This window comes from Podarcis erhardii (assembly GCF_964252035.2).
Source record: "Podarcis erhardii genome assembly, chromosome: 16".
NCBI lineage: Eukaryota > Metazoa > Chordata > Lepidosauria > Squamata > Lacertidae > Podarcis > Podarcis erhardii.
This window is the reverse complement of record NC_138514.1, coordinates 38,238,083-38,265,120: the sequence shown is the minus strand read 5'-3', so window position 1 is coordinate 38,265,120 and position 27,038 is coordinate 38,238,083. Positions and strand designations below refer to the sequence as shown.

The 27,038-nt window shown below is 53.3% G+C and overlaps 1 protein-coding gene across 4 annotated transcripts in view; it reads left to right on the top strand.

The window, feature by feature from the left end:
* The window catches only part of SMG6 (SMG6 nonsense mediated mRNA decay factor), an 87,404-nt gene that overhangs the window by 7,919 nt on the left and 52,447 nt on the right, over window positions 1-27,038 (top strand). For 3 of the 4 annotated variants that reach the window (XM_081843714.1, XM_081843713.1, XM_081843716.1), the window contains exons 4-10: window positions 251-361; window positions 883-989; window positions 1,689-1,767; window positions 4,285-4,397; window positions 4,493-4,685; window positions 13,022-13,083; window positions 15,764-15,909. In XM_081843714.1, coding sequence (XP_081699840.1) covers window positions 251-361; window positions 883-989; window positions 1,689-1,767; window positions 4,285-4,397; window positions 4,493-4,685; window positions 13,022-13,083; window positions 15,764-15,909 — 811 coding nt within the window. The remainder of the gene's footprint in view (window positions 1-250; window positions 362-882; window positions 990-1,688; window positions 1,768-4,284; window positions 4,398-4,492; window positions 4,686-13,021; window positions 13,084-15,763; window positions 15,910-27,038) is intronic. The other variant, XM_081843715.1, reaches the window with a different exon arrangement.

Sequence of the window (27,038 nt, the reverse complement as noted above, 5' to 3'; positions counted from 1 at the left end):
GTAGACTAATAGAGTTGGAAAGGAACCCAAGGGTCATCTAGTCCAGCCCCCTGCAATGTGGGAAGCACAGATGCCTTGGATGCTGAGCTGGACAGGCTTTGGGTCAACTCCAGCAGGGCTCTTCTTATGGGTGCTGTTATTCCATCAGAAGATTCTGAATCCAGGGCATGTGTTCTTCAAGTACTCCTTCCACATCCACTCACTCACACACTCTCCCATCCCTTTTCACTTTCTCTCTCCTGGGTCTCAGGGCAGCGATTTCTTCGACAGTTTGCTGCAGAAGCTGCAAGCGACGTACCAGTTCAAGCTGGAGGACTACATGGACGGCATGGCTGTGCGCAGCAAGCCCCTGCGGAAGGTGGTGAGTCCTGGCTAGGGCCTGGGTCTGTCAGGGGGAAGCTTTGTTGATCAGGCCCTCTGGGGGTCCCTGGAAGACGGATGGTAAAGGAGACCCCCTCTTTGGGCAGAGGGGAGCTCAGCGCTTTTCCCTGGTGAAGGAAGCAGGTGTGCTGAAGCCTGGCCATGTCTCCATTTTAAGCTGGAGATCAAATCTCCTTTTGCCCTTGTCAAAAACGAACTAGGATGCTGGAGCTGGGTGGGGGGGCAGTCCTGCCTTTCCCCATCACTCGGCAAGGGGCAGGTGCTCAATCTTGCAAGGGAGGCAGGGAACAATGTCACAGCTGAGACCTGCAAAGAGGAGATTGGCTTCATTTTTAAAATAACTGTTTGTGTGGGTTGCATATATCCTTTGGAACACTAGACTTGCCACTCACAGCCTCCATCTAAAATACGAGGGAAGAGTTTTTGGATTCCGGCAGAGGCCTCTCCCCAGCTCTCCCTCCCTCCTTCTTGCAACTGATGGGCTTGTTTCTTCTCCCCCAGGTTAAATATGCCCTCATCAGCGCCCAGAGGAGCCTGATCTGCCAAGGAGACATCTGCAGATACCGAGAGCAAAGCAGCGACACGGCCAACTACGGGAAGGCACGCAGGTAGGGAGGGAGGAAGTCCTGGAGGCCCCTCTGGAGGGGAAGGGACTGTGTTGCTTCATGGGATAGAGCTCCTGCTTTGTGTCCAGAAAGCCCCAGGTTCAGGTCGGCCTGCGACTGTTCCTAATCAGAGAACCTGGAGAGTCGATGTGGACAATATTCAGCTGGTCAGACTCAGTACAAGGCAGGAAAGGGCTGTAGCTCAGCTGCAGAACACTTGCTTGGCATGCAGAAGGTCCCAGGTTCAATCTCCAGGCAGGGCTGCCTGAAACTGTCCTGAGGAGCCACTCCCTCTCTCCTTCCAGGAGCCTGCAGTCTAAACGTTGAGAAAGTTGAGTAGATGGAAGGGAAGGGGCAAAAGGGTTGATATGAGCAGGTGCAGTTACAACATACTTTTGGGACTTGGTGCCAGTGGTGGGGAAGGGGATAAGGCTGGATAACAAACGTCGGTTTTGAGAGGAGAGAGAACCATAGCATCCCAGAGGGGTTCTTGGGGAACTTCTTTGCGTGGGACGGGGTCCGTGTGGCCACACTTCAGATATAGCTGGAATTCCAGCTCCCCAGGGTCACGCTGTCCCCATCTCTGCCACAGCCACTGGCAGGACCTAGGAGAGGACTCTGCCAGTGGCAGCCTCTCCACTCCAGGTCTCCTGCCCCGATGCAGCCTAGTCTGTCAGTCACTCTGCTCTCTTGCCTCCCCAGCTGGTACTTGAAGGCCCAGCACATCGCCCCCAAGAACGGACGCCCGTACAACCAGCTGGCCCTCTTGGCTGTCTACACGGTAAGAGAGATGCAGGGAGGGAGAGAGCCGGGGTGGTCCACGCACAGGAGGCTTGTGAGCCTCACGGCACCAGGAGAGGCATCGGCTCGCTTCACTCGTGAAAAATGCTTACATTTCTTAATTATTTTGCCAGTGTTTCAGATGCATGGCAGCTATTTCCCAAATCGCTAATATTTCGTTAGACGAATTAATTCAGCTGTCAAAAATAATTACTAGTAGACTTTATAAGCATTTATGAAAATGTGGGCATCACTTCTTTTTTCACTTACTGACTGAAATGGATAATTCCTCAAACATCTGTCAATAAGGTTCATTAGATGTACAGAGTTTGCTAGCTTTCTATTCCTGCAGCGTGACCATGCAGCACAGCTTCTGGTCCAAAGATCTGAGGGAGCTGCAGGTCCCCCTTCGGGACGGAAGCCCTCGTTTATTTTCAGGCCTCTGTACTCAAAACCCATTGCAAGTACCTTGGCATGAGGAAGCTCCACGTCTGTGGACATAAATTCGCTGGGTGAGGCTTATCGTGGACAAATCGTACATCGTGTAGATAGACCATGGTGCTAGGAAGGCGTGTCCTTGTTCTGGTGGAAGGCTAACTAATGATTAAACTGATTTTTGAAATTTAAGTTGGCATGAGTTTTCATGTGGTTTTAGTTCATGCGGTTTTATTTTAGCTTTTCAAAAGGTCTTAAATTACTGTTACTATTTTTTTCTTGTTGATAAGTTTCTTGTTTCCCCCCCTTTTTTATAAATCCTTTGGTTTCTTTAAAGCAAGGAGTATCTAATTGTTATTAAATTAATTAAACCATCTAGACCAGCTGCTGGGTACCAAGGTGCCAGGTTTGTGTGCAGAATGTCCCAGGTTCAAAGACTGGGAAGGGCTCCCTGCCTGAGACCTTAGAGAGCCACGGCTGCCGGTCAGCGTATACAGCAGTGAGCTAAGCAGACCTAGTGGTCTGACTCTGTATAAAGCAACTTCCTTTGCTCTAAAGGATGCAGCCCTAGATGTGGCTGAGTCACATCTGTGTGACTTTATCAGAAACGGGGCTTCCTGCTTTCCCCCCCGATCAGCGTAAGGGGTGTTGGAACAAGGTGCCCAGGAATATATATGCCATTTATTAGGAGCCACTTCATTTCTGATTGAGGTCCTTAGTAGCACCACTGGAAAACAGAAACACTCTGTGTCGGTCTCCCCCAACCTGGCGTCCCTCCTGATGGGCGTTGTAGTCCAAAAACTTGTTAGGGTTTCAAGGTTGGGAGAGACTACTCTCTATTCTCTGAGCTAGCAGGAGTTCCTTTGCAAGAGAGTCTAGAGCCGTGGTTCCCAAACTTTTTCAGGGCCCCAAGCCCTTGGTTCTAAAACTCATTCTCAGGAACCCCTACTCTATAAAAAGCATTATTCAGAATTTGCACAACCCACTAAGGAAGATAATAACACAATGAAAATCACTAAAGAATATCACGTGAAAAATATTTTTTACACATCCTTACAAAATCATTTCTAGCATAAAATATTACTATATAATATTAATATAGTACATTTCCAAGCACAATTCAAAGTGTTGGTGCTGACCTTGAAAGCCATAAACGGCCTTGGTCCAGTATATCTGAAGGAGCGTCTCCACCCCCATTGTTCAGCCCGGACACTGAGGTCCAGCTCCAAGGGCCTTCTGGCGGTTCCCTCCCTGCGAGAAATGAAGTTACAGGGAACCAGGCAGAGGGCCTTCTCAGTAGTGGCACCTGCCCTGTGGAATGCCCTCCCAACAGATGTCAAAGAGAAAAACAACTACCTGACATTTAGAAGACATCTGAAGGCAGCCCTGTTCAGGGAAGCTTTTAATGTTTAATAGGTTATTGTATTTTAGTGTTCTGTTGGAAGCCGCCCAATTTTAGTGTTCTGGGGAAGCCCAGCCAGATGGGTGGGGTATAAATAAGAAATTATTATTATTATTATTATTATTATTATTATTATTATTATTATTATTATTATTATTCACCAAAAGAGCATGAAGCTCCACCTACCACAGATGTACGGTAACTAAGGCATAGGAAAATTACCAGTCATTGGCCATCTTGTGATAACTCAGAATTGTAAATACAGACCAATGTGGCTAAAAGAAATAGCAGTAAAACTCTCAATGTAAAGCCGCTCACTAGCTACAATGGCTCTGCTCTGCCTCCATGGTCAGAGGCAGCAATGCTTCCGGATTCCACTTGCTGGAGATTACAGGAGAGGATCCTGCCTCCTGGTTGCCTACAGGCAACTGTTCAGCCCCTGCGAGAACAGGATGCTGGGCCATTGGCTTGATCTAACAGGTTCTTCTTACGCCCCTGGCAAAGAGCTTTATCCTGTGGGGCTTGTGTTTGTTGCAGTCCTAGAAGCTTCATCTTCCCCTCTCCTTCCATTGCCACCTCCCCTTTCTCAGCAAGGAGGAGGGTGTTCCCTTTGGATCCCCCCAATCGCCCCTCTGTAGGGTACTATCTTGTAAGGGGATCTTCCTGTTGTTGTCTTTGCAGAGGAGGAAGTTGGATGCAGTCTACTACTACATGCGCAGCCTTGCGGCCAGCAACCCCATCCTCACTGCCAAGGAGAGCCTCATGAGCCTCTTCGAGGAGACCAAGCGGAAGGTAAGGGGTGGGGGGAGGGCTGCGGACCCCTTTCCTCGCCCCCAGCCTCCCTCTCTGCCCAGGAGCACCCACCCTGACCATGGTGCCTCTCCCTCCCGGAGCAGGTGGAGCAGAAGAAGAGCCCCAGCCGGCAGAGTAAAGGCAAGAAGTCGGCCTTCCGGCCTTCTGGGGATGATGCCACCCGCCTGGAGCTCTGGATCCACCCCTCGCACCCCCACGCCAGCCAGGGGCACGAGTCCGGGCGGGACTCGGAGCAGGACAACGGCCTCGGCAGCCTCAGCCCCAGCGATGTGAGTACCGTCCGTGCGGCTGAAATCCGTGTAGCATCATGTAAAGAGTGTTGCCCCTTGTGGAATTGGTTTGGTTATTGCACTTATGTCTCGCCTTTTCCTCCCAGGATTCCCCGCCCTCCTCGTTTAATCCCCGCAACAACCCCATAAGGTGGGTTAGCCTGAGGGACTTGGGCTGAGCTTTGTGGCTGAGTGGGGACTTGAACCCTGGTTTCTCCCAGGCCCTCGTCCTCTGGCACTCTCTTTTTTTTATAATATTTATTCAAATTTTAAAGATTACAAAGAGAAAAAAGAAAAAGGAAAAAAAAAAGAAAAAAGACAGAAAAAATACAAACAATTGAAAAAAACACCAGATCAAACCTTTACATCACTTGCTTTCATTCACTTACTTCCTTGACCTCCTCACACCTCCCATTTTTGTATTCTAATTCAGTTAGATATTTCAGCAAATCCTTTCCAGCTTTGTTTTTATCTTAATAATTTATCTTAATATATTGTGATTTTGCATTCTCTTCTTTCACCAATTCATTTTTACTTAATCCTTTATATCTTTTCTGCTAAAACCACATATTTCTATTCCAACATCTTTCTAACATTCCTTAATTTTACAATATTTCTGAAGATAAACTTTAAATTTTTTCCAATCTTCTTCCACCGACTCCGTCCTCTGGCACTCTCACCGCTGCACCACATGACTTCCCAGGATGGGTAGATGAGTGTGTATACATATGTGTACAAGTCGGCCAAGAGGAGCTTCTGTTGCCAGGCTCCCTCTGGCCACTGGATGGCGCTGCTCTTCTTGCTATGCAGGACAGGCTGACATGTTGCTGGGGGGGGGGCAACCCTCTTCCGCTGAGATGCTCTGCTCTGTGCCGCTCACAGGGGAACTGGAGCCAGCAGAATGCAGAGGCGGGTCTGTCTGTGGCAGGGGTGTTCCTGGCCACTTCTGCCTTCCCACCCACCCCCGTCCCGAGCTGCCTTGGGAGAATGTCTTGCGTAGCACGTAGGGACAAGGCCTTGCCTCCGCTCTCACATGCCCAAAGTCACGCGGGTGCTCTGGTCCCCGCTGGGGCAGGAGGGGCTCCAAGGTGCGGAGGAGGCAGGCTGACTGCAGGATTAGGCCAACCCCAGTCGACCGGGACACGTACGGCCTTCAGGCACTCTTATCCCAACCCCAACCCCCAGCTCAGAATAACTTCCTTTGCTAAAGGTGTTTCTTCCCGATAAATGTTTTACGTGGCTCACAGCACAGAGAAGCATTTAACATACAATTCAGTAGCAATAATAACAACAGCAGTGTTGGACCAGGACCTGGGAGAGACCCAGGTTCAAATCAGCCCTCTGTCATGAAGCTCACTGGGTGACCTTGGAAGACAGTCGCTCAGTTTCAGCCTGACCTCACAGGATTGTTGTGTGAATAAAATGGGAGGTGGGAAGGAGAACTGTAGGACCGCCTTGAGCTCCTTGGAGGAAAAAAGACGGGTTAGTGGCTCCTATTCCAAGTCAAACTAGCTCAGTGTCACCTACACGGACTGGCAGCAGGGTTTCAGGCAAGGAGCATTTCCCAGCCTTTCTTGGAGATGCTGCCAAGGATTGAGCCAGGGACCTTCTGCATGCCCGGCAGGTGCTCTCTGCCCCTGACCTCTAGCCCTTCTTCTGCCAATGGCAGTTGAGTCGGTGCTCAACTGTCACTTTAAGCCTTCCGCCCGTTGGGCTCATGGAGGTTCCCTGGGGTGCCTGGCTTTCATAGAACAATAGAATTGTAGTGTAGGAAAGTACCATCTGGGGCCATCTAGTCCAGCCCCCTGCAATGCAGGAATCTCAGCTAGCTAAAAAAATCCCTGACAGATGGCCAGCAAAGCTCTGCTTAAAAACCACCAAGGAAGGAGAGTCAAACACCTCCCAAGGGGAGTCCCTTCCACACTCGAACAGCTCTTTCTTCATAGCACTGGAGCCCGACCTTGGGGGGGGGGACTCCCCTTCACACACCCCCACCTGCCTGGACTTGCGCGTTCCTGGGATCCCACTGACTCGGGGTCACCCTGTGGGTGCCCTGCTGGCAGGGACAGCACTGTGCTTTTGGCCTGCTGTGCCAGGCCTGCAGAGAGCAGTTGCTGAAAGCCCTGGAGGTTGACTCAGCGAGCGCTGGGGGTTCCCCCCTCCTTTCTGTTTGCGAAGCAGGTTCCCAGGCGAGAGAGAGCGAGGCTCTGCTCCCCCCAGCCTCCTTCGCTGGTGCCGTGACGGGCAACCCAGAGTGCTGCTGTGTGTGCTTCATCTCTCTCTCTCTCTCCCCCTCTTCCTCCTCTAGCTCCTTTGACCCGGTCACCAAAACCACCCCTCAGCTTTTATTTTTACGCCCGGCCCGTTTTTGTTTTGAGCCCTGAGGTTTGGTCTCTTTCCTCTAACGGAGAGAGAAGTTCTCCGAGGAGGAAGCCGCGGGTGCCAGGCTGCAGTTGGGCTGGTTAGACGCGGAAACCACATGCCCGGCCCCCGCGGGCTTGGGGACGTGACTCTCGGCACGCAGCGCCTTGCGCTGGAGGCAGCGCCTGGCTCACCCCCGTCCCCTTCCGCCTCCCAGCCACCAGCTGCACCCAGCCCTCCTCCCTGGTGCTCTGCGTCTAGGGAGCGAAACAGGCTTTTGGGGAAACTGTCCCACCGAGCGCTGCTCCTGCTCCCTGCTGGGGCTGAGCTCCTTGCTGCCTGCAGCCCTCTTCAGGGCAGCCTTGCATGGAGCCTGCCCCCCTTCCCCTTCCTTCCGGCCCCACTTGACCTTTCGCTGCCACCCACAAGGAGGCCGGGGTGAGGTGAAGCGAGAGTTTCCAGGCACGCAAAGGCCAAAAAAAGAGAAAAGAGGCTCAGCGTCTTAATTTTAAAAGTGAGGAGAGAAGGCAGGTTGCTGTGACTACTGGGGAGCTGGTTGGCTGGAGAAGTGGGCCGCTGGGCATGGCAGGAGGGTGCCAGGCTCCCTTGACCCAGGAGAGGACCAGGCAGGAACCCAATTCTGCAGAGGCCCTCAGCTCCAAGGGCTGTGCAGGCATTTGCAGCCACTTGCATTGTGGTTGTGTTGTGGTTGTGTGTGTGTGTGTGTAAACTGAAAAACTGTCCCATTTTTGTGCCCTGGTTGTTGGCTTATATTTGCTCGTTTCTTCTCTGCATCAACCTGTGGGGAGTACTCTGTAGATCACAGAATCCCTCCCTTCTGTAGCCACAGCCACTCTGGATCCTCCCCCCTCCCTCTCTGGCTTCTGAATCCATTCCCTCCCTCAGTGTTCCCCACATGCACCCCAGTTTATCAATAATCATCAGACTAGGAACCTATTTTTTTCTTTTGAAAGAAGGAACCAAGAGGTTTAGGATGTTGGATTCTAGGGCCAGTAGCAGGTTGCTCTGCTTAATGTGGAAGTGCTACAGTTTGATTTTTTTTAAGTGAATAACTAAATCACAATACATTGGTTTTATTAATTTATGTATTAAAAGATATGCACCCCGCCCTTCATCACAGGATAATCAGGATGGGTGACAATAAAGGCACAATATTCTGATTTCCCCCCAAAACATCATTTGTGAAAATTGGCTTGGAATTCCAAGTGGGAAGAACATGGCAGCTGTTGCCTCCGGTGCCCCATGCCCCATGGGGGCATCTGCTTGGCCACTGTGAGAACAGGGTCCTGGGTAAGAGGGCCTGATCCAGCTGCTGCTCCAGGCCTCTCCTGATGTTTGTGAGCATTCAGGAGGTTGGAGGAAGCGCTGCTCTCCTGGCCCACCCATTTCCCAAGGGAGGCCTGAGGCTGGAGGGGGCTCTTGTGCCAACCGGTCAGACAAACACGTCTCTCCACTGAGCCCGGCTGGGTTTGTCCCTGGGTGCATCTGCTCCCTTCGCTCTTCCTTGTTACTTTTTTTTTTTTTTTTAGCAGGCACCCAAACTACCCCCCACCGTGACATCCGTGGCTCTGCTTCCTCCCCTCCCACATCCGGTCCCCTGGCAAAGAAACAAGCCTTGTCCTTCCGCTGCCCCGCGCTGGTTCCGCCGACCCTTCTCTGCTCCGCAGATGCGTCGTGGCTGCCGAGGGGAAAGTTTGCCTCCTCGCTTGATAAAGAACAGATACCAGAGTGCTGCTTCCAAACCTGAAGTAACCATTTTTAACTGGAAGCAGCCTCTCCTCCTCCTCCTCCTCCTCCTCCTCCTCCTCCTAATCCCAGCCCTACCAGAGCAGCTGTGCTGGAATCCTGCCCTTATTTGGTGCCTGCCCTCATTCCCACCAGGGATCCTGGGGCTCAGGTGCCGAGCGCGGAGCCCCAGCCCCCCGGATTGGGGCCAGATGGATCAGTGCTCAGAGCCGGGGCTGTTGCTGTCGGTGGCTCCTCGGCACAATAGCTGTGCTCTGCCTCCCCTCTGGGAGACACAAACGCCTCCATATTCCTCTTCCTGGGAGTCGCAGGCGAGGAGAGTGTTGCTGATTCACTCGGTTCCTACTTGCTAATCAGAGGATGTTGTGTTGGATGGTCCTCTTTGGGGGGACCGGCTGCAGGACTCTTCCTAGGTTCCTGTAAAGGATTAGGCTGGTGGTTCCCGATGGGGGGGGGGGGAGGGGGCTTCTGCCCCCTTGGTTCCATAAGCTCAAGGCCCCCTACCCTACCCCGTAAGAAGCATTATTCAGAATAGTGACATGCACAACACACTCAGGAAGATAATTACACAATAAAATTCAAAGCAGTAACAATTGCTTGCACATTTATTTGAAATCCAATTACAGCTAGCTAGTTTAATTATTATTTCAACAAAACTGATGAACCTAATCTTGCGAAAGCAGCCTTTCGAAGTCTGATAACCATTTAGCTATTGGGAGTTTTTAATGTTTGAAGTTTTACTGTGTTTTTGTATTTTGTTGGAAGCCACCCAGAATGGCTGGGGCAACCCAGTCAGATGGACAGGCTATATAATTAATAAAATTATTCTTATTATTAGCAAGAGTTTTAGATACCACATTCAGGAGCGACTCCACCGTTTGGTAAATTCATAATGTGATGGCTGACCTTGTGTCCTTATGTCCTTCCTGTAGATATGGCATTGCTTTTATTCATATTGCCTGCTTTGGGCGCTTCCCCACCCCCAGAATCAGAGTTACTTAGAAAAGGAGCTCACGGCACCCTCGTCACCATCAGTCACACTCATGATTGTACAAACCTCCCCTAATCAGCTTTCCCTGGGAAGTTTTGCTCCCAAGTGTTTCAGATTGAAACGCGTGAGCGGGTGAACGATCTTCAGCCTTATCGTAGTGTCTTTCTTTGTGTGCTGCTTTCCCATGACGGAGCCACGCGCAAGCAGCTCATGAGAACGCACAGATTTGAAATAAAACAACATTCCAAGATAATGCATTAACAGTTGCAAAGCGGAGCGCAATGTAAACAAAAAGCCACACGAATATCCAGGCCTGGGCTCAGCCGAGCTGCCCCTCCGTACACCCCGCCCAAACAACAAGTGCCGTCCGTGACCTCTTCCTCACTGAGGACTAGTCTGCTTTGGTGTGTTCTGTATGGGGTAGCAGGAGATGGGGGAACCCCCTCTGCATAAATGGGTTGTTGAGGCAATGAGAAAGGGCAGCCACTGGGCTGTCTTCTTTGCTCTCCGTGTTTTGTGGCGGGGGGCACCGGGGGCGCATTTCTCATCCCTCCACCGCTTTGGGGAAGTGCATGTGTGCCCCCCCTCCTCCCCCTCGCCTCGCGCAGCCGCCGCAACCAGCAGGTGGTGCCACTTCCTCTCCCGGGGGCTCCGTTTCCCTCTGGCTGTGAGAAGCAGGAGGTTCCCAGGGGGGGCCCTGCCGGCAGGTGAGTCACGCCAAGAGCACAACCACGCAGAGAGTCATTTGGAGAGCAGCCGCTGGCCTGCCCTTGAACCTTCCCACCGGCCTCTTCCCAGGGCTGAGCTCATCGGGGTCACGCGGGAGGCGGGCGGCAGGCACGCACGCTCAGAGGGAGCCGGGAAGGGGCTTTCCTTGCCCTTCTGTTCCCTCCCCAGAGCACCACCACCACCATCATCGCAACATTTATATTCTGCTTTTCCTCCAAGCAGCTCAGGGTGGTGTGTGCGATTCTCCCGCACTAGCATAGGAATATCAGAAGAGCCTGGCGGCGGGATCAGGTCAGTGGCCCACCGAGCCCAGCCTCCTCTTCTCACAGGGGGAGCCCCCAAGCACCACCCCACCCCAGGAGCCCTCTTCCCTCCTGCAATTTTCAGCAACTGCTGTCCGGAAGCCTCATGGCTGGTTGCCATCGATAGCCCTCTCCTCTTGCATGAATCTGTCCAATCCTCTCTTAAAAGCATCCAAGTCGGTGGCCATTGCCGCTGCATCCTGCAGCAGAGAGGACTTCCTTCCATCTGTCCTGAATCTTCCAACATTCCGCTTTGTTGGATGTCCACAAGTTCTCACGTTATCCTCCCAACAACCCTGTGAGGCAGGCTGGGCTGAGAGAGAGGCAGTGACTCACCTAGGGCTGAGCGTCAGGGGATTTTGGACCCTGGCCCCTCCCAGATCCTAGCCCAGGGGGTAGCCAACCTGGTGCCCTCCAGGTGTTTAGGACTGCAACTCAGCCAGAATGGCCAGCATCCAGGAGCGATAAGGAGTCAACAACAACAACAACACCACCTCACCCTTCTGGCTGGATTACCCCAGCCACTCTGGGAAGCTTCCAACACATAAAAAAGCATAATAAAGCATCAAACATTAAAAGCTTACCAATGCAGTAATCGTGAACCCCCTGCTCTGACCACTGCTCTGCACTGCTTCTCTTCCATTCTTCCCAGGTTGCACCCCAACCCCAACTATCTGAGGCTTCACCTATATTTAATTTACATCCCCTTCCTTTCCCCCAAAGCACTCGGGGCAATGGACACCTGTTCCCCACGTTTCTCCTTGCAACCATCCCTGTAATGTAGGCCTGGCCAAAGGAGAAAGCTGGTGGATGGCTTGAGGTCACTCAAGGAGTTTTGTGGCCAGATGAGGGATTTGAACTCAGGTCTTCCCCGCAAGGAGCTGTATTGACAGGATTTGCATGCTCTGTGTGTGTCCCTCCCTACTGTAGGAATTGGTTGGGTCTGACCCCCTGCCACCATGCTCCAAGCATTGCATGGCAGCCTGCTTGCACAATCGAGGAGGGGCAGGATATGGGATTCCTGGGCCAGTTACTGTCTTGGAAATGGATTTGTGCCACAGTTGGGTCAGTACAGGAGAGTTGGCAAAGCAAAGGGGCGTTGGTGGTGGTAGAATATGTCAAAAACAGAGGAAAAGCCACCTTGATTCTCTCTGTCTGGCAGCGTTTCCTCCATGTGCAGTTTGTTGTCGTTCCAGTGAATGTATTGGTTTTAATACATTGCTCTGTTTTGTTCAGTTGGTAGAGCGTGAGACTCTTAAATCTCAGGGTTGTGGGTTTGAGCCCCACATTGGGCAAAGGATTCCTGCATTGCCAGGGGCTGGACTAGATGTGCCTCGGGTCCCTTCCAACTCTGCAATTCTGTGATTGCACCTCCCATTCAGCCTAAGAATGACCTTTGCCTCAGGCCAAGCCTGTAGGACGCCCTCCAGCAAACTGTAGTTCCCAGGACACTTTGGGGGAAGCCGTGACTGTTCAAGTGGTTTAAGAATGCGTTACGGGGATGGTGTGAATAACAGGATGGGGAGAGTTGTCATTGCCCAGGCCCCACTCTCGGGCTTCCCTCTGGGGTATCTGGAAGGCCACTGGGAAGGCTGGACTGGATGGGCCCCCTTTGGCCTGCTCCAGCCAGGCTCTTAGGAAGCCCTATTGTGAAATCAGAACCTCCATCCATGCCCAGGGACAGTCTGCCTCGGAAAACCAGAGGATGGGGACAACTGGAGAGTTGCTGCTGTTGGGCTCAGGTCCTGCTTTGGCCACTGAGGACAGGTTGTTGGACTGGCCTGACCCAGCCTCAAGGCTCTTCTTAGGTCCTTACGTGTTGCCCTCGCATTCCCCTCTGGAAAGTGGTGGTAGGTGGGCACCCCTGGGATTCCTTGCACACATGCTCCCGTCACTTGCAGAGAACCTTGTCCACCAGCAGAGGGTGCCGTGGGCCTAGCACGGCTCCCCCCTCAAAAAATGCAGCTGTCTGGCACTTGCCCTCGCGCTTGGAGGGCCGGGGCACAGACATTTGGTTCCCATCTGCCGCCCCTCCACCCCCCTCTGCACATCCCAGGCCAGGTTATCCTGTCACCCGGGACTCTGGGCTCGTTCACAGGAAAAGGGAGCGTTCAAATTGTTTTCTCATCTTCTTCAACATCATCTTTTCTCTCTCTCTCTGCTTTCCCCCCCTCTTTCCCATGCAGCTGAACAAAAGGTTCGTCCTGAGTTTTCTCCATGCCCATGGGAAGCTGTTTACCAGGATTGGGTAAGGCTGCAGGATGTTTGTTTTATTTTTCCTACATTACGAGGCCTTTTGGAATTCCAATATTGTTAGCAACTGGGCTTGTGTTTGGAGCGGAGGGCACAGGGTGTGAAGCCGCCTCCTCCTCCTCCCTCCCCCTCCCAGGCCGGCTCTGGAGGGCGGGGCGGGTGGGGGCGAGGGAGAGGGTCAGCACTCCGGCCGGGGCTGGGAGCGCCACCGCAGCAGTGACGCAGGTCTGGCCCTCCTCGTCCAGCACAGCAGCTGCCCTCCTTTATCAGAACAAATTCGTCCCCAGCCAAGTCCATTCGTGCCATTTTCCCACTGCCGCCCGGAGTTCAGGGCTAGACTGCCTCTGCCTGTGGAGGTTCTGTTTAGCATTGAGGTCTGATGCCCCCCGATCTAAATCGTGTCCTCCAGGGATTGGCTCCTGACAAACTGAGGCAGGTTGTCAGAGAAATGCCGAGCAGAGGAAAGGAAGTCCCTCTTAGTGCAGCGCACAGTTAAACTGTGGAACTCCCTCCCACATGAGGCCATGATGGCCAACAGCTTGGGTGGCTTTTTAAAGGGGTTAGGCAAATTCATGGAGGAGGAGGAGGCTCTCGAGGGCTTTGCTCTGCCTCCACAGCTGGAGATGGGGATGCTTCTGAGTCTCTGTTGCTGGGAAGCGCAGGAGGGGAGGCTGCTGCCCTTGTGCTTCAATCCTGCTTGTGGGTTTCCCAGGGGAACACCTAGTTGGCCTCTGTGAGAAGAGAACGCTGGACCACAAGGGCCCTGATCCACCAGGCTCTTCTGCTGTGCGCTTTGTCTTGTCCATCTAGCCCAGCATGTTCCACTCTGACCGGCTGAGCCTCCCCAGGATCTCTGGCAGAGAAGCGTCTTTCTCCCCCATTTTCACTTGCTACCGAATTCTGGGTAGCAAGCCTGGGGATTGAACCTCCCCCATGCCAAGCATTCATTCTGCTGTCCCCGGACAGCATTTGGCTCCCAGGTTTTCCCTCGGGTGGCCATTGCTTCTTGGGTGACGGCAGAGGAGTTGGCGTTGCCCCTCTTGGGAAGCCTCCCTGGGTGTGAGGAAGAAGGAGCCTCCCATAAGGATGCCCAAGAAGTCAGCTGCAGGCTGTGCCCTCTCGGACTTCCACCGTCCCTGACCACTGGCCATGCTGGCTGCTGGGTGTGCTGGGAATTGGAGTCCAAACAACGGCCGCAGGGCCACGGGTTCACGCCAGCTCCTGCAAGGGCCGAGTTTGAGTTGGCTTCGTATCTGGGCGACCTGCAGAGCTCCCTCTGCTGTGAATGAGAGTGCAGGTGCTCATGTTTCCTGTGACAAAACAACGGAAGCGATTTCACTCACTGAGACACACACACACACACACACACACACACACACACACTTTCCAGTGGTAACCACGTGTAGGGTCAAAGTGGTAATTTCTCTTCACCAAAGTACTTTGCCTCCTTGTGCTCGGCAAATCTCGACGGCAGCCCCATAAAGTAGGCCAGTGTTGCTGAGAAATAGCTGCTTTTCTCAGTCCCACACAGCCTCCCCTGCTTGCCCCACACCCCATTATTATTATTTATTACATTTATATTCCACCCTGCCGCCAAGGAGCTCAAGGTGGCGTACATGGTTCTTCTCCCCATTTTATCAACAGCCCTGCAAGGTAGGCTAGGCTGAGAGGCAGTGACTGGCCCAAGGCCACCCAGGGAGTTTCGTGGCTGAGTGGGGACTGGAACCTTGGTCTCTCTAGTCTTAATTCGACACCTCTCCACGTCTCCACAACAGCTGGCTTTCTAGCAGATTCTGCCGTTATCTTTCATCCCCGTAGAATTGTAGAGGTGGAAGGGACTCCTGAGGTTCATCTAGTCCAGCTCCTTGCAATGCACAAATCGTGGCTAAAGCATCCCTGACAAGCTCCCCACCCCCACCCCCAGCCTCTGCTTAAACACCTCCAAGGAAGGAAAGGCCACCACCATCTGAGGGACTTCATCCCTCTGTCGTCTGGCTCTTACAGTCAGAAAGTTCTTCCTGATGCTGAGTCGGAATCTCCTTTCTTGTAACTTGAAGCCATGGGTTCGAGACCCACCCTCCAGAGCAGGAGAAAACAAGTTTGTTTCTCCTCTGAATCTCCTCTTCTCCAGGCTAAACATCCCCAGCTCCCTAAAATGTTCCTCACAAGACTTGGTTCCCTGCCCCCCCTTTTTATCATCTTACTTGCGCTCCTCTGCTCCCAGGTTGTCGTTACGATAATTATTGTCTATTTGCAATTGTACTGCGAGATAAGTGAATAATAATAATAATAATAATAATAATAATAATAATAATAATAATACAGTGGTACCTCTGGTTGGAATGGGATCCGTTCCGGAGGCCTGTTCGCAACATGAAAAGAGCACAACCTGAAGTTTCGTATCTGCACAGGTGCGCAGTGCGATCTGGCGCTTATGCACAAAGCACGATTTAGCACTTTTGCACATGCGCGAGTGGCGAAACCTGGAAGTAACCCTTTCCAGTATTTCCAGGTCGCCACAGGACATAAGCTGAAAGAATGTAACATGAAGCAAACGTAACATGAGGTATGACTGTAATAGAAATAACAATGCAATGCAAACGGCGTTGTTACTAATGCAATGCAAATAATGAGCAACGCAAACAATGCCTCCCCTCCTTCCTTGGTTTCTTCAGGATGGAGACCTTCCCTGCTGTGGCTGCTGAGGTCCTGAGCGAGTTCCGGGTGCTGCTGGGGCACAGCCCCTCGCCCATCGGAAGCACCCGCCTGCTGCAACTCATGGCCATCAACATGTTTGCTGTCTACAACTCCCAGCCCAAAGGTACTGGAGGGGGACAGGTGGGGGAAGGAGTCAGGAAGGAGCCCCAGGCCTCGGTCCTCAGGTGCTGGGTTTGTGGGTAGGACACAACTCTGGTGCCCAGGAGGCCCTTTGGAAGTCACAGGTTGAGAAAACTGCTGAATTCCAAAACCCCAGCGGGCAGAACTGAGATATTGAGAGCAACTCTTGCTGGTTAGCATCCAGCTCAGGGTTCCCATGGGACCATTTGCTTCCTGTGTGGAGAGGCGCTTATAAGAGCCTAAGGAGAGCCCTGAGCCAGCTGGATCAGGCCAGCTTGTTTATCGGCCTGTTTTTGCAGTGGCCAGCCAATGGGAAGAAGCCTGCAAGCAGGACCTGAGCGCTACAACATCTCTCTAGTTGTTGTTGCCCATCACCCGGTATTCAGAGGTAGACTGTCCCTGGGCATGGAGGTTCTGCTATCGCAATTGGCCCTGCTGCCAAAGGGGGCCCACCTTGTTTCAGCATCCTATTCTTTCAATGGCCAACCAGGTGCCCCCTAGGGGAAGAAGCTAGCAGCAGGACCCGAGGGCTACAGCAGGGCACTCCCCACCTGCCATTCCCAATGTAGTACCTCTAGGCAGGCTGCCTTTGTGCTTCCTCATGGGCAGAAGCAGCCAGTGGGTTTGGTCCAAGGAAGGGCCCTCTTCAGTGCTTGTCTCTGACACACCGAAAGAGCCCTGCCTGGGCCTCCCCTAAATTCTCCCCCTGTAGCCGCCCTGCTGTGGCTGCCATCCTCACAGGAGAGCAGCACCAGCAGACCTGGGGTCAGCAGGTCAGATCTGTGGCTCTCCTGCTGTGTCGTCCTCTGTGGCACCCAGAAAGTATTGCTTGTGCAACCTTTTTCTTTCCTTTGAGCCTTGGTCTTCCTTCCTTGCTCCTCCATTAGCATCTTGCTGACTGACGGTCCCATCCTGTCCCCCACCCCACTCCGCCTCAAAGTGCTGTAGGGGAAGGTGATGCCTGGCCAGCCCCCTTTTGGTATTTCCTTGGCAGTCCGGAACAGTGCCACCCACCACCACCACCCCAGAAGCTGCAATCTCTGTCCCTTGCATGCCGTCTCTCTCTCCAGAAGAAGGTGCTGGCGGGCTCCCTTTGCCCTCAGGAGGTCCAGGAGGAGGCCAGCGCAACACCTTGCCCCAGGTGTCCTCCTTGGGCACTTTGGTAGCCAGCTGCACACCCGCCTGGCAGGGAAGTGGGGGGTGCCTTTATCCTGACCGCAGACGCGTGGAGAATGTGGTTGGTGGTGTGTTTTTTAGGGGAAGATCTGTGATTTGGGCACAGGGAGAGAGGGGTGGCTGGAACGGAGTTTGCAAGCGAGTTAATTGAAGCCGTGCCTTGTGGCAGGGCATCTCCGGCGGGGGGAGTCCTGCAAGCCCCCTCCCCCACCCATCTGTGCCCAATTTACTCCAATCTGGTCTCGGTGGGGCTTTTCTCCCACCCCCAAAGCCCACCCCCTTTCTCTCTCTCTCTCTTTCCCCTTTTTAATAATTTGTTTTATAATTCCTGGAATCAAACCCATCTCAAACACACTGTTCTGTTTTACTATATTATTGGATTATACTTCCTATAAATCACTGGAGGGATGTTCATAGGGCCACCGCCGGGATCACTTCCCTTCGCCGCAAACCCCCATCCCCACCCCCCCAGCACGTCTTACACACATATCCAGGCAGTTTATCTTCTGGCCTTTTTGTGCCCTTCCCAGCTGAGCAGGGCAAGAGCTGCCCCCCCCCCCCGAACCAGCCAACTTCAGGCTGTGGCTCCATCTGGCTGCTCTTAAGCAACTCCCAGGGTGGAGTTCAGCATAGTGCTGGTGCAGTTGCTCTGTCCACACGAGCTTTTTGGCCTGCTGGGCAGAACAACACCCCCTCCCCCCATACACTCCTCTGAAGCCTCTCCCCTGAGCCAATTTTGGGAGGTCAGGGTTGGGGAGCCCTGTTGCACAAATGGCAGGCCTTGCACTGGCCTTCTGGCGATGGGGCTTAGCAGGTGACCCTCCCTCCCTCTGTATTATGTGGAGAAGGAGCCTCTGAAGAGCAGCCGCTGGATCAGGCCAAGGTGGGTCTGTCTAGCCCAGCAACCTGTTCTCACGGGCCAGCCAGGTGTCCCTGTGGAAAGCCTGTGCTCCACAGCAACACACCCCTCTTGCGGTTTGCAGAAACTTGTGTTTGGGATCGTTGCCTCCTCCGACTGCGGAGGTAGAGAGAGCATCCATCATGGCTAGGAGCCCTCCATGAGTTGTCTTTCAAAGCCATCCTGGTTGGTGGCCATCCTTGTTTCCTGTGGCAGTGAGTTCCACAGTTCAGCTGCCCCCGTGTGGGCACCTCCCTGTAATATCAGGCATGTAGAACGTTGATTTACATTTTAATCTCTTCTCAGTTCATTGCTGGTTTTATTCTTGGAACTAAATGTTGTCATTTAGTCGTGTCCGACTCTTCATGGCCCCCCTGGACCAGAGCACGCCAGGCACTTCTGTCTTCCACTGCCTCCCGCAGTTTAGTCAAACTCATGCTGGTAGCTTCGAGAACACTATCCAACCATCTCGTCCTCTGTCGTCCCCTTCTCATTGTGCCCTCCATCTTTCCCAACATCAGGGTCTTTTCCAGGGAGTCTTCTCTTCTCATGAGGTGGCCAAAGTCTTGGAGCCTCAGCTTCAGGATCTGTCCTTCCAGTGAGCACTCAGGGCTGATTTCCTTCAGAATGGAGAGGTTTGATCTTCTTGCAGTCCATGGGACTCTCAAGAGTCTCCTCCAGCACCAGAATTCAAAAGCATCCATTCTTTGGTGATCAGCCTTCTTTATGGTCCAGCTCTCACTTCCATACATCACTACTGGGAAAACCAGAGCTTTAACTATACGGGCCTTTGTTGGCAAGGTGATGTCTCTGCTTTTTAAGGTGCTGTCTAGGTTTGGAACTAAATAGTTGGCTTTAACTATTTTTACTGATAACATTTCTTTTTGCAAATTGTTATGAGAGATTTCTTTTTTAAAAAAAGTTAAGCTGTGCCTTAATTTTATGAAATAAATCAAATCAACAGCCCTCCCACCAAACCGAGGCCCGACTCCTGCCCTTTCTGAAGGGCCCTTGTGGTTCCCCAGAGTTCCTCGGAGGCCTGTCCACAACGTCTTTTTACCAGTTCCTCCTCGATGTGCAAACCACGCGGCATCTACCAGGACCGGAAAGCCCCAAACTGAGTCCAGTTTTCTCAGCCGCCTATAAAAATAACGACGGCTCATCTGCTGCAGCCTTGGTTTAGTGGCCTTTTAAAATTAGCCCCTCCGGAGTATTTGAGCGTAACCTCAGGCTCCTGGGAGCAGAAAGAGCCGCATGGGGAAGTGGCCCCCAACCCCGCTCTCAAACCCCAGTCTCCACGCTGCACCTCTTCACCCACACCCCAGGTGAGCCGGGGGGGGGGGGGACCAGAAAAGCTGCAGTGACAAAGTGGGGCTGGGGTGGGAGCAGGGAGGATGCCGAGTGTTTGCAGGTAGCCGGGGATTGGGGCCGCCTGCTTGCAGCCAGCAGACGAGGCAGCTGCCTTATTGGGCTATTTGTCCATGCAGCCCCCTGTTCTCTGCTCCAACTGGCAGCTGGTCTCCAGGGTCTCAGGCTGGGGAGGAGGACCCTTCCATCACTGGGGAAGCTCCGTGGCAGAGCATCTGTCTTGCATGCAGAAGGTCCCCTGTTCTGTCCCCATCAGCATCCCCTGCCTAAAACCTTGGAGAGCCATTGCTGCCAGCCAGTGAAGACAGTACTGAGCTAAAGGGAGCCAACGATCTCAGTATACGGCAGCTTCCTAACTTCCTGGAAGCTTGCTCATCCGTAGCTCAGCGGTAGTGCACATGCTTTGCATGCAGAAGGTCCTAGGTTCCATCCCTGGCAACTTCTCTGTGTAGAGTTGAAGAAAAGACTCCTGCCTAAAACCCTGGAAAGCTGTTACTGCCAGTCAGTGAAGATCACCCTGAGCTAGATGGACTCTGCATCAGGCGGCTTCCTACGTGCTCAAGATCCATTTTTAACTGATGATGCTGGTGGCTGAAACTGGGGCCTTCTGCATGCAGAAGTAGGTGCTGAAGAAGTTTCAGTCCTTGTGCCCTCCAAATGACCTCTGACCAGCCCCGGCCAGCAGTGCCTTAGCCCAGGGCAGACAGAGAGCACCAGGCTGACAAAGGCTGATTCATCAGTTAAGTTCTGGGCGGCCAGAGCAGGAAAGTCTCCATTCAGTATATCTGAATGGGCAGCTCACCAGGGTGGCAAAGCCTGCTGCATTTTTACTTATTTTTTGCTTTTTAGGTTGCATTTCATTTTTCAAGGTCTGAGATACCTTGAAACCATTTTTTTTAAAAGGTAGGATGCATTTAAAAACAAAAAACCCTAATCAACGAAGGTTTCCTTGCTTGTTTCCGTGATGGAAGGAAAGCTTTATTTGCGGAGGTTCCTCTCTCGTACCCACTGTTCCCACAGAGGTTTGTGCCACCGTCTTTTAAGGTGCCCACAAGGCCGTCAGTTGTTCAGACTGGGGCGGGCTGGACCAACCACACCTCTGGAAGACCTGTCCCTGTTGCAGCGCTTGGGTAGTTAAGCTATGGAATTGACTCCCACGAAAGCTTGTGATGGGCACCAGTTTAGATGGCTTTAAAAAGATAATTGGGGGGGGGAGAGTGGTTCAGTCCTCTGCCTCTCCAGGTAGAGCTGAGCAATACAGGGGAGTCAGTGCAAACGCTTGCAAGCTAAATGAGCTGGCGGCCTGTCTCAGTAGGAAGGCCGTTTCCTACATTTGTCTGGGAGGAGTAAACCTGCATCATGTGACTGTGAGAAGGGGATGTCCCCTGAGTCCGCTTGCCAGCTGGTTGTGGGCAGCAGCCCCTTTGGGGTCCGCAAAGCAGCCGGGCTGACTCCCTTAAATCCTGCCTTGTCTGTCGGGGCCTGTTTCCCAGAATCCTCCTGGGCCCCCCTTTGCCATCATCTCACATCTTGCTGAGCAGAGCAAGAGTGGGGGGCAAGTCCCACTGTGGTGCTCCACTCCTGCTTGTGGGCTTCCGCATGGGGCAGAAAGCTGGACTAGGCGCTGGGTCCCCTCTGGCCTGATCCAGCTGCATTCTTATGAGGGGCTGGCAGAGCAGCTTCCTTTCACGTGGAAGCTCCAGAGTTTGATTCCTACCATTTCCGGCCAAAAAGGGACTCGGCAGCTGGTGGTAGGGAAAGGGGTCTTTTCTGCCTGAGGACCCTGGTGGGCTGCTGCCAGTCAGAGCCTGCAATGCTGGGCTACGCAGAGAAGAGTCTGAACTGTGGTGGCCCCTTTGAAAAGCCATGGCAGATTGCCTTGCAAGCCCTGTCTGGTTAGAGCAGCCTTTCTCCACCTGTGGGTCCCCAGATGTTGTTGAACTACAACTCCCATCACCCCTAGCTAGCAAGGCCAGAGCTCAGGGATGATGGGAGTTGTAGTCCAACAACATCTGGGGACCCACAGGTGGAGAACTGCTGGGTTAGAGTGTCAAAGGGGGGCCTGGGAGAAGGCTGCTCTTCCTCTGTCTGATCTACCTCATAGGGTTGTTGTGAGGGAGTTTCTCTCACCACCATCCCATGCTGCCTCTGTGTGTGTGTGTGTGTGTGTGTGTGTGTGTGTGACCCAGGACCACTACCCCCAAGAGCCCTGCAGCATCTGGATGAGGCCCAAGGGGGCCCATCTGGCCCAGCACCCTAGCCTCACAGTGCTCCTTAGAACCTGGGGGTCTTCTAGATAGACTGCCTCTGGGCCTGGAGGTTCTGTAAGAAAAGAGTCCCCCCGGATCAGGCCCTCCTAGTGCAGCATCCTTTCTTTGCAGCATCCAACCTGCCTCCCCTGAACTTTTCCTCTCTCCATTTTCCTGCCTGAGCAATGCCGGCCTGAGCGGAGCATCCTCGGCAGCCGAGGGGAGCTCTCCGGTGGGGACATGGGATGGGGAGGGAGCTGCGTCCCAGGCTGCTGAGCCTGCCTGCCCGCCTGCCTCTTAAAAGCCTGCAGCAGCCAGTGAGCGGAAGCCCTGCACTCCGGCCCATCTGCGCCTGCCAAGGGAGACGCAGCGCAGCTGCTGTTGCTCCGAGTCGCTGGCGCAGCGCAAGAGAGAGGGAGGGAGCCAGATCTGCTGTCTGTTGGGGTTTACTGCTGTCTACATTGAAACATGGCTGGGGCTGGGGGGGGGGCTGGGGCTCAGAATGGGTTGGGGGGAGCCGGTGGCACCATGCCAGCCCCAGTTAGCCTGGCCTCCCCCCAACCTTCCCCCCCCACCCCCCAACTGATGCTTTAAAGTCACATTTCCAGGCCAGACATAGAATTAATCTCTGGGCACTTCAGATTGCTGGCAGCCCAAAGCAGGATGTGGGATTTCTCTCTCTCTCTCTCTCTCTCTCTCTGTGTCTTGGCTGACTTTTTTACCTCTCGAAGAATTTGGAAGGGCCGTGAGAGTCCCTCCCCCCCCCCTTTCGCCTTGGTGCCGCGAAGCTTTTCTGCTCGCTGATCGCCCTGCTGTGGCTTCGCCCCTAATAGATTTCATATGTCGATGCCGTTGACATCAGTATCAAACTATTCTACATGTGATCTGGTGTGTTTCCTGCAGGAAATCTGCAAGATATTTATTAAGAACTAATAAAATAAACCTCTCCCCGAGCTTTTAGGTAGTTTTCAATTGTCCGCGTCTCCCTCGTTTCCTTTTATCAACTGGGGGGGGGGCGTGCTTTGTTTTTGTTTTGTTTTTTGCTCTTCCCTCTGACCATCACAAAAAAGACACGCACCCAAAGGCACTGAAGAAGCCAAAATATTTTGGGGTGGGTTGTTTGAGGGAAAAAAGAGACAGCTCTGCAAAGTTCTGCGTCTTCAGGGCTTGAATTAACAGGGGCTGCAATGGCTGTGCCTGTTCTTTTTATAGCACACCCTCCTTTTGTGTGTGTGCGCGCGCGCGCGTGTGTCTGTGTGTGTTTGTGTGTGTGCCTGTGTGTGGCTTCAGCAGCCTTCACACCAGCGCTTAGAGGGCTGCCTTTGCACTACTGTTAAATTTCCTGCCTTCTCGCAGCTGGAGACTGTTAGCTTGCAAATTGAAGTAATCCTGGTCAAGAAGAAGGCCGCCTTGGGTGCCCTGGGCCCTGCGTTCAGGATGCGTGTGAAGGAGGGCAGCGAGCGTGGGCTGGCCCCCTTCTTTCCCTTTCCAAGATAGCCATCTGGGGCTGGAGCAGAGGGGCGTGGGGGGCAGCCACTTCCCCTGCCTCCAGCCCCCTAAACAGTTACAAGAAGCTGAGGGCCGTTGTCTGCAGTGCCCATACATCCTCTGGATGGTCAGACAGGATCTTGCGCTGCCCCACCCTAGGCTGCCATAGAATTGTAGCCTCGGAAGGGATCCCAGGAGTCATCTAGTCCAACCCCCTGCAATGCAGAAAGCGCAACGGAATATTCCCTGGCAGATGGCCACGCTCGCTCTGCTTAAAAGCCTCCAAGGAATTACAGTGGTGCCTCACAAGATGAAAAGAATCCGTTCCGCGAGTCTCTTCATCTAGCAGTTTTTTCGTCTTGCGAAGCAAGCCCATTGACGGATTAGCGGATTAGCGCTATTAGCGGCTTTTAGCGGCTTAGCGGATAAGCAGATAAGCGGCTTAGCGGCTTAGAAAAAGGGGGGGGAACCCGCAGGAACTTGCAAGACATTTTCGTCTTGCGAAGCAAGCCCATAGGAAATTCGTTTTGCGAAGCACCTCCAAAACGGAAAACTCTTTCGTCTAGCGAGTTTTCCGTCTTGCGAGGCATTCGTCTTGCGGGGCACCACTGTAGTATTCATATTTGTATTAGTATTAGTATTAGCCGCCCATCCAACTGGGTTGCCCCCACCACTCTGAGCTGCTCCCAACAAAATATTAAAAACACAATAAAACATCAGACATTGAAAACTTCCCTATACAGGGCTGCCAAGGGAGTCCATTCCCCTGCCAGCTTAGTAATGGAGCTTTAGGTCTTTTGCCCCTTTTGGGGGGAAGATTTCTCAGAAGCTCATGCAACTCCATCCAGAAAAGGCACATTTTCTTCCCCTTTTCTTTTTGAAACCCATTACATGTGCGTGTGGCCCCCTGAGATGCTTTCCTCTGTCTCTTGTGTGGCTCGGGGGGGGGGGGCGGGCGTGGAGAAACACTGGCCCTCAGGAAGGGTCACACAGGATACTCTCCCCAACCCCAGTATACACTGGGCTATGGGCTAAAGCGGCAAGAGGCAGCCACTGGCCCACGGCAAACATCCCCAAGCACCCTGGGCTGACATCTGGTGCAGGGCAGACATCCCTCCCATTAATTAGGGGGGCTAGCAAAAAAAAAAATGGGGAAGAAAATCTTTTTATTGTACAAACTGATGGCGGGCTGCTTGGCTCTCCTGCAGCAGCAGGATCCGAGATTCGAAACAATAAAAAATGTGTGTGTCCCCCACCCCTTTAGTTAACTTTTTTTAAAAAATGCATGCTTACCAGCCCCCCTGGAAGGGGCTGTTTGGGGAGGGTGGGCCCACCGGCCGCTGTGCCTGGCCTGTACCCATCCTTGAGAGGTGGCTGACGCTGGCACCAGAAGAAAGGCAGCCCCGTTTTTCCAAGAACTCTGCTCTTTCTCAGCTTGATAAGCATTTGAACGCAACGCCGCTCGATTGGAATTGGCAGGGTGTCCTCATTCTTTTGTCTGCCTGTTTATTTTTCCCCTCATCCCTCCACATGTGCTCAGCAGCCCACGGATGAGGCACCCCCAAGACCCGGAGGCTGGGAAAACGTGGTGCGGAGGCTGTGCCAGGACCCCCTCTTTCCGCAGCCGGGCAGCGGCTCCCAAGGCTGCAAGTGAGGAGGACGGGGCAGTAGAAGCCAGCTCAGCTTAGGTTTAATCTTGGGAAGGGTCAAGGCTCTGCCAAACGGAGATGTTTTCAAGTGCAGGCTGCCATCGGCCCCCCAGCCTCTGGGCCTCATCCAGCAGCCGGACTCTTCTTTCACACTGGTGGGGAATTGGTCTGTCAATATCTGTTAGCTGTAACAGACCCAGGAAAGGTGCCTGGCCCTGACCCAAGTGCCCAGGACTGTTGCACCAGCCTTTGCCAACCAGGTGCCCTCCAGGTGTGCTTGCACTACAATATAACTCCATTGCATTTACATCCCACCTTTTCCTCAGTGGGGCTCAAGGTCCATGGTTCTGGCCCTCATTTTATCTCCACAACAGCCCTGCCAGGTGGGGGAGGCTGAGAGTGAGTGATCAGCTCCCAGGGTCACCCAGGGAGCAGTCCCAAAATGCCAGGCTGGTGGAGGCTGAGACTTATCCACAGCCCCAGTAACAAGCGCAGGAAGCTCTCTGATCAGAGGGAAGGACAGGGGGACTGAGCAGGATGCTGCAGTGCCGTCCCATGAGGACTAGGAACTTGGCCTTTGAAGTCTGCTCTGCTCGGGGACGCAGTGTTCTGTGCACCAGCCCAAACGCAGCACCGGCTGCATGAGTAGCAACCGCCAGTCAGGCTTGTGGAAGGCAAGTGTCCTCCTGAGTCCTGCGGTGTGGATCCCCTCTGCCTTCAGGGGAAGATGAGGGCAGAAGCTGAGAAGAAAGGCTTAGCAAAAGGCAGAAGTTAGTGGGCTCTTCTTCCTTGGTGGTTTCTAAGCAGAGGCCAGGTGGCCGTCTGTCAGGGATGCTTTAGCTGGGATTGCGAGGCGGGACTAGATGGTCCTTGGGGTCGCTTCCAACTCTGCAAGTCTATGATTCTGCGGAAACCCCAAATGCCCAGGCGGGTGGATCAAAGACCTTGATCAGTATGCAGCAGTAATGCCACACAAGCAGGCGGGCAGCAAGCTGTGTGTGTGTATATCCGTGTGTGTGTGTGTGTGTGTGTGTGTGCCCATAGGACTTTGGAGCCCTGAATTCTAGCTCAGAATAAGCCCATCCCTGAAAAGCTGCTCAAGAGAGAGCCGTCATTCTGGCAAGGCGGCTCTCGCGGCGCAGGATTCTGACTCCTTCACGAAGTTCTTGCCACAGACCAGTCTGTTTCCTTGGCTACAGTCTGATGCTCTCCCGAGTGGGGGGAGTCTCAAAGCTGGAGCGGGGGGGGAGTTTTTAAGCAGAAGTCGGACGGCCACCCTTTGGGGATTCTTGAGCTGTGCTGCCTGCATTGCAGTGGGCTGGGCTGGATGACCTTTGGGGGACCCTGCCAACTCTGCAGTTCTCAATTGGAACTAGATGAGCCTTGGCATTGTGCTTGTGAGTTAACGGGGGGTGCTTGTGGGGGGGTGCCAGGCACGCCCCCACTTAGTAAAGCTGGCTGGATCTCCTGCACTGGGTGGGGGTTAGGGTAGTAGGGGAGCCTTCCCCTCCTGCAGAAAAGAAAAACACTTTTGGTCAGAAGTGCCTGCCAGAGGGGCCTCCCCACCGGCCTTCTGCTTGGCCCTGTGCTGGCGTCCTGAGCCGTGGGTGCCAGGGCCAAGAGAAATGCCCCCTGCCCAGGGGGGCTTTTACTTACTTTTTTCCTCCTAGTGGCATCTGCCCTTCCTTTCCTGCTCTCCCCCCGCCCCCAGCAGTCCTCCTCAATTCCACACTGGGGTTTACTCCCCCCCCCGCCCCGGTCTATCTTTTTCCATCTCTCTGTCTCTCTTCGTAACAGTTTTTAATAATGTTTTAGTTAGTTCCAGCCCTTTTCCCTCAATGGATCCCATTGGAAAAAAACAAAAAGCATTTTGAAAGGAAACAGTTATACACTTCCCTTCCTTTGAAACTCTTGCTGGCACCTTTTCCAGCGCAGTAAACCATACAACATGGATTTTCAAGAGTTTCCAAACACAGACATGCTGGCGTTAAATTTATGAAAAAATGTTTTATTCGGCCGTGTGCTCCAGAAAGAGAGAGGAGCCTCGGAGCGGCTGGTCAGAGTTGAAACCCAAGCCCCCGGCTCGGAATCGGGCTCCCCCAAACCTGCTAGGAGACGCAGCTGCCAACCCCAGGCAGCTTGCTGGGCCTTTCCCAGTGCCTCTGCAGCTTCTCCTCTCCCAGAAAGGAAAGCCGGGGGGGGGAGAGGAAGAGGAAGAGGAGTCCCCCTTCGGCTACTGGCCCTGCGGCCGGCCCAAGAGAGACTCTGCCGCAAATCAGCACTT